At 36.1% G+C, this 7,339-nt stretch overlaps 1 protein-coding gene across 3 annotated transcripts in view; it reads right to left on the bottom strand.

Moving 5' to 3' along the window:
• Nucleotides 1-1,307: 1,307 nt before the first annotated feature.
• The window catches only part of LOC107704882 (calbindin-like), a 19,236-nt gene continuing 13,204 nt past the window's right edge, over nt 1,308-7,339 (bottom strand). For all 3 annotated transcript variants that reach the window (XM_016507902.1, XM_016507903.1, XM_016507901.1), the window contains 6 exons: nt 5,887-5,964; nt 5,729-5,784; nt 5,598-5,637; nt 5,463-5,516; nt 3,453-3,524; nt 1,308-2,077 (listed from right to left, as the gene is read on the bottom strand). In XM_016507902.1, the coding sequence (XP_016363388.1) occupies nt 1,964-2,077; nt 3,453-3,524; nt 5,463-5,516; nt 5,598-5,637; nt 5,729-5,784; nt 5,887-5,964 (414 nt within the window). In that variant the 3' untranslated portion in view covers nt 1,308-1,963. The remainder of the gene's footprint in view (nt 2,078-3,452; nt 3,525-5,462; nt 5,517-5,597; nt 5,638-5,728; nt 5,785-5,886; nt 5,965-7,339) is intronic.

Below are 7,339 nucleotides of genomic sequence, written 5' to 3' on the forward strand. Positions count from 1 at the left end.
AGAACACAAAAAAGATGTGGTGTGGTATCCTTATGAAAAATGGTATGTTTTCTTGTTGATAGTAATGAATTATAATACTTGTATAATTCAGATAATCACATCTAAATTTTTCCATTTGTTGAATGTGTGACGTTCGATTTTATGTATACACACTTACACACTACTGTTTAAAAGTTTGAGGTCGGTATTTTTTTATTTATGTTTTGAAAATAAAGTAATACAGTAATGTGAAATTACTATTTAAAATATCTAATCTGTAGTCATTCAAATAATTTCTTTAAAAAAATTTACTGACTTTTGAACGGTAGTGTAATCATTTAATATATTACGTACTAATAGATATATTTAAGTTCTTAATATGTAATTTAATATATTTTCTGGACAAATCCTGAGTCTTGATGGTTTTAGGCCTCAATATGTCCTTATAGTCATTAGTGCTAAATATCAGTTAGCCTTAACAGTGGCATTTTCAGGTCAAGCCTAAATCACTGGATATTACTGGCAGGGTGCTAAAATAGCTCATAAATTGGCATCGAAATTCTGGTTTCAAAACAATTTTCCGGCTACAGCGCTTGAGGGGAAGAGGCATTTCTCTTGAATGCCATTCATCCTTGGTGTTCCGGTCGAAAGGTGGCTAATCGAAAATTCCATAATATCTTGATTCTTGATATAGATATGGGAAAATATGAAAATCAACTGCATTTTCAATATGCAACTATCGTAGTTGATTTAGTTTCATCAAGCTCTCAACGTTCCAACTAAACAAACAGGTTTAAACACAGTGTTTCTGTTTGTTCGCAATGACGCAAGTTTTATGTCTTAGGGTGTCTGCTTTGGGAAGGTCAACTGTTCAATTATAAGATAAGATCATGATCTGTTGAAACTTTAAATGGGAAGGAGAACTCTACTGAGAGTTGCTTTGTGTTTTTTGCTAGAACTCTCCAACCCCAGCTTTATGTTCATATACATTTTCAAAACCAGGCATTTATTTTGAGGATAATTTTAATTACTGAGCAAACTAACATTTTCATTTTGTGATTATGTTGCACCAAATCACACAACTTCTTCAGATCTTCATCAATTACTTGTATTGTTCCAAACCCGACTGACTGACTTCTACAGAACACAAAAGAAGGTATTTAGAAGAATGCTTCACCTGTTTTTATCCATACAATGAAAATCAATGGAGTCCAAAACAAATCAACATTGGATCCCATTGACTTTCACAGAAGAAAAAAGTCATATATGTTTGGAATTAGAATTAGGCTGATTTTTAGAGACTAAAGGATCTATGACACACAACTGGATGCAGGTAGTCATTCAATAAGTTTAATATTTTCTTACACAGTGTCTGTGGTGTTTAGCATAGAGTAGCATGTCATTCTTTACAGTGCAAAATCTAACATTAGAGACAGGACTGGGGCGATGCATTACATTCGGCATGTGCTTGCAGTCAAACATACCCCACTAGCAGGGCCTGCCGTCTTGTTACAAACATGCATCGCAAAAGTAAATGCAGCCTTTTGGAGTTTTACATAGATCCCACCGACAGGCCGTGTTTCATCAGCATTCCTTGAGGACATTATTGCTTTTGTCTAAGATATTGTAAGATAAATCAATGTTTATTATACTTACTGAATTGGTGTGAATTGGTGGATATTTTGGATATTGAATCAGGATGGGGATTTGTTAGCATGTTGGGTCTCTTCTTTTGTTAAGGGAAATGTTGTGTTTATGTATGCAGTGTAGGTTGTAAGTATTGCACGTGTGCCATTGTTTAAAAAATCTGTACACTTAGAAACAGTATAGAAACAACAAATTGAAAAGTATGTGCCACTGGGTTGCCTGTCTATGTGAAATCCATGTTCGAAATGAAAGAACGTAAGAGGGTTCTAGCTACTTTACGCATCACAGGTGAGCTGAGGATGGGGTTCTGGGATGGTGTGAGTACAGATGGAGGTGTTCACATCTCCTCTGCGCACAACACCAGCGCTAACTCTGTTCTGTAGAGCTTGCCGCCATCAGACAGAGCCATGATGGCGCTCTTGTACATCGGGATTTTGCTGACTTCTAGAACCTGTGAAGAGATCAGAAGAGCATCTTGAGTGTTTTTCTGCCTATCTGTCAATGTGGCTTTAGACATGTTCAGTTTTCATGAGTCTCAAAGGCTTTTTTCAGACATGCAGCAACATTTTTAAAACCCAAAACAAACCATATACATATATTGAATTATGCACTGTATAATCTAATTAAAATTACTTTTTTACTTTACTATATTTATGAAGTGTGAACAAACCCTTGGTCCAAATGGCCTGAACAGTTGCTGTTCAAAAGCTTGGTGTCAGTAAGATTTTTTTCTGGGAAATTAATACTTTTATTCACAAATGATGCATTAAATTGATTAAAAGTGACAGAAATCTTTTGTAACATTATAAATGTTTTTACTGTTTCACATAAATACTGTTCTTTGACGTTTGTTAATCAAATAAAAAAAATGTATTATGGTTTCCACAAAAAAATAAAGTAGCTTTCAACATCGATAATAAGAAGAAATGTTTCTTGAGCACCAAATCAGTGGATGTGGAAGGATCATGTGACACTGAAGACTAGAGTAATGACTTCTGAAATTTTAGTTTTGCTATCACAGGAATAAATTATGTTTTAAAATATATCTAATTTTATAAAAATAAATAAAAATTGCCATGTTTGATTGCTAAAACATTATTTTTAGTTATGAGGGCATCTATATGCTAGTTCACAATTTTCAACTTTAAAATGTAATTTTTCTCAGCCAGGAAAATGGACTAACAATATTTTATGACTCATCCTGCACTACATAGATTTTTGTCCAATCAGATGTTCTCTAGAATGAAAAGGCCCCTCCCCCATCAGCAGCTAGCAAGTCACTAATCATGACTCACAGCTGTAACATAGTGGTTATTTAAAAAATGGGTCCTGCCAAAACTTCCTGTATTTATAGTAAATTTGTTGGCACAAGAAAGACAACTACACTTCATGGAATCGTTAATTCTTGTGGAATGCTTTTCCCTGCAGACTTCCACAGTAAGTAGTATATTTAAGAGTAGAAATAGTGCATTTCTATATGTGCTAATTTTGTTTGTTTTTACAAACTGAGGGACTGAAGCTGTTATCTGTAGTAATCTACAGATTACTAGCTGAACTTGTACTGATCCCAGACAAATGCTTTTTTAGTAGTTGTGTATGACAGTAGTTTCTTCCTTTTTTCTGTCCTCTAATGCTGAGAATTTGCATGCAACCCACATGTAGCAGCAGGAGATTAGATTTCTCACTAGTATTATCATTTATGAGTCTGCTTCAGGAAAATAGTTTGTGCTCATCTTGAGCTTCAACAGAGTCAGAATGCATCAACAGATCTCAGAAAATGAAAGCATGAAACCTCCGATCAGTTTTTTTTTTTTTTAGATGCGTACCTTCTTGTTTTTCTCACAAAGGTCTTTGAGGAGGGCGTCAAGCTCATTCTCGTCCATGTAACCATTCCTGTCCTGGGAGAGGCGGAGAGCATAGTGAACATTAATGAGCACAGATGTGTGACAGCCACTGAGGAAACTCAGCGTCATGCCACTTTACCATCATTTCCTGTATTCTCTATTCAGACATTAGAGATGCCTCATGCAATGTTCTCTAGGGAGAGATTGGAAATCAGGGCATTAAGGATCGGTTTTGCACACAGAGTCAATGCAATGACATGCTGGGTCTCGGGGTGCTCATTTGGTGCTTTGAAGAAATAACAAAATAAATTATATATCTAGGCATTAGGCATTTAAGAGATAGTTCACCCTAAAATGAAAACTCTGTCATTCATTACTCACCCTCATGTTGTTCCAAACCCGTAAGACCTTCATTCATGTTCAGGACACAAATTAAGATATTTTTCTTAATATCTTGCATGCTGACACATGTGCGTGTTCAACGTAAGCAGCGGCATCATGCACATGCATTGTTTACATGATGCGGAAGTAAGCGCATACATTGTGATACTGTCTCCATAATGGTGGCATGCTGCAGCATAAGGGATGAGGAGGAGAAGAGTTGTTGAATAAAGTCGTTATTTTTGGTGTTTTTTGCACACAAAGTATTGTGTGATATTGTGTGAATATTCTTGTACAGTAGCTTCGTAAAATTACAGTTGAACCCCTGATGTCACATAGACTGTTTTACCGATGTCCTTGCTACGTTTCTGGACCTTGATCGTGTTAAGATCCTTGCTGTCTATGGGAGGGGCAGAGAGCTCTCGGATTTTATAAAAAATATCTTAATTTGTGATTCCGAAGATGAACAAAGGTCTTACGGGTTTGGAACGACATGAGGGTGAGTAATTAATGACAGAATTTTCATTTTTGGGTGAACTATCCTTTTAAATTAAGAATAAGCTAATCAAGTAAGTCCATGTATTTTCATAATGTCTGAAATATGGCCTTAAAGGGTTAGTTCACCCAAACATTTAAATTAGCCCATATTTTACTTACCCTCGAAGCATCCTAGGTGTATATGACTTTCCCTGTTATATTTCTTACATTTTTAGGAACACAGATGTTTTTATTTTATTTTATTTTCACAGCTTTTAGACATAAAATAACAGTTTAACAACCTGGGATTGCAAATATGCCCCAGAATAAACCGTCACACATTTTTTCTATTTTATTTTTATATATTGATATAATATTTTGAGGTTAAATATTAACAATTTTAATTTTTGTGTGAACTATTTTGTTTAATATTGCATACTGCATCAAAAATAAGCTTCATTATGACTTTTCAAGAGGCATTAAAGCATTAAATTAGGAATAAACCCATCAAGTAAGTCTATGTATCTCCATAATATTTGTAAAATGGCTTTAAATCACCTCTTAATGACCTGATGAAAGAACGAGCTAGTCTGTTGCATTGTCCCAGAGCAAACAGTATGAGGCCAAACCACATGTCTGCTAAACACAGAACAGCAGTCGGTGTGTCTGTAATGAAATGCCTCGGAGCTTTAAGCACATGCTGCCTCCTCTAATGCCGCATCATCGCTCTGTGTTTTCTAATAGCCCAAAAACGGGTATGTGTGCGTTTGAGCTGGTCTCCATGTGAGTTCGCAACCCGAACCTGCCAATCAATAAAGATCAGGAGTGCTGTCAACAGCAGTGAAGAATTTGCCCTATTCAGGGACACAGTAATACATTACAATGGAGCCAGGGCCAAAAGATTCAATGGTGTTGGAGGTGATATCCAGAAAGAGCACTGTCTTTGCATACTAATGACTGCTTTCCTCGGGTCTTATACAACTTGAGACACTCTGGCTGATCTATGCATGCTTGGTTATGCATAAAATCAACCAGTATTACGTTTAGGCTTGAGGTATTTTAAAGCTGTCAGGCACAGAGGATTTTGATTATTAAATAATATGACAGGGTGATTGATCAATGCAAGAGACTTACCTGATCGTATAACTCAAAAATCTTGTTGAACTCTTTTCTGGCCATTTTTACCCCCTGAAGAAAAGATTTGTTCAGTTGTAGGTGGTTAAGGGTAAATCCAGTGCATTTATGGGTTCATTCCTAATGCTGACATACCTGAAATTTGAGTAGAAAGTTCTCCTGGTCCGGTAACAGCCTGTTTAAAAAATAAGAGGTATTTGCCATTCTTATATCAAAGTTAATAGTGCAACGATGAATATTCATAACAAATTTGCAAGCTCACGAACCGTGCCATCTCTGACAGACATAATTTTCCGTCCTTATTTGAATCAAAAATTTTCAGCTGTAAAAAAAATAAACAATATTTATTCCCTCAAGAGGCAAGTTCTCAAGGTGACACTAAATGCACATTTTTGTTGGGCTGTGTAGTTCACTCTGAGCTTACCGTAGTCAATGTGTACTCCTCTAATTTCTTCTCATCATATGGTTTTTTAGCCCTCTGAAGCAGGTCTTTCAAAAAATTCTGAAAAACATTAAGTTGGATTATAGAGAGTCATTAAGAAAGTTTGGGGTCAGTAAGATTATTTTTTACATGAATACTTTTCAGGATGCATTAAATATATTTTGAACGATAACTTCTTAAACCTTCAATGACAGAAATACTTTGAGGTCCAAGATTGTTAACTGATGCTATACACTTCTGTTGAAGCCATCAGCCTGCATTATTTTAACTTATTTTCTAAATAATCCTGTTCAACAACAAAATTCCTGGAGGAAAAAACCCATGATTCTGCACAGAAATCTCCACCAATCAGAGAATCTCAACAAGTAAATTGCACTTCTGTTAAGCACTGCAAATGACAAGAGTCAGTTTCTGTACACACTCAAGACTACCTAAATATTGTATGCATAATATGCATATTTTAGAAAGGTGAAAGTTCTTTGTCATTTTTAATTTGATCATTTGCAATGCTTCATGGGATTGTAGTTCTTTTCCTAGTTAAAGCCTTGTACCTTTTGTCTTTTTGTCTGATTTTCAAATGCTAATGTTGTGATTCCCCTTGTAGATAACTGGTTTAGGTCAGGGCTTATAACTATTAAACAAAGACTTTTCAAAAATCCATATGGGAAAAATTCATGAGAAAAATACTTCCAGAACCAAGGCTGCTGAAAAAGCGAGCAGGCACTTTTGCACTTGTTTGTAGAATATAACCAGTTTTGACCAATCAGCATCCATGACCAGAACTATCCATATTATGTTTTGTATAGTGGTGCTATCTCCAAAATGCAACGTCCATAATTCACAGAGCTCTCAGAATTTCCTTTTCCTGCCAGAGGTCCATTAGTGGGTCCAAAAGCAGTCCAGTGTTGGCAGATTGCACTCATCAAATCACTGACTGTAAATCTGGCAGCTGTTCAAAGAAACCGCTCCCTATTTTAATTTAAATGCACAAATCCTCAGTGCTTGCTTTACACAAGCCCCTTTGAGGGATGCATATGGTAATTTGCGTTGGTCTCAAAATCAAATATTTTGTTCTGTTTGTTGTCGTACCCTCCAGTCCACATGCTGGAGAAAGACCTAGAGTGCTCCTGACGTTTAAGAAGGAAACTCCAGAGTGGGTAATCCAGTATGGCTCATGATTGACCTCATGAATCACTCTCTTACATTTTAGAAGGTACGAGCTGCCTTCTGAGGTGATTTGCATCTTTAGTTTAATTATGTGTTGTTAATTAGTTTACTCTATAAAAAGGTTTGTCCTGAGTGATATGAAACAAGATCATAAAGAGATAATAGGATGGAATTGAACTTTAAGTATGCTGATCAGCAAGTTTGTGTTCCAAATGTGCTAATCGCAGGGGTGCCCAAACTCGGTCCTGGAGGGCCGGTGCCCTGCAGA

The sequence above is a fragment of the Sinocyclocheilus anshuiensis genome, unplaced genomic scaffold (assembly GCF_001515605.1).
Source record: "Sinocyclocheilus anshuiensis isolate Anshui unplaced genomic scaffold, SAMN03320099.WGS_v1.1 scaffold702, whole genome shotgun sequence".
Classification (NCBI taxonomy): Eukaryota; Metazoa; Chordata; class Actinopteri; order Cypriniformes; family Cyprinidae; genus Sinocyclocheilus; species Sinocyclocheilus anshuiensis.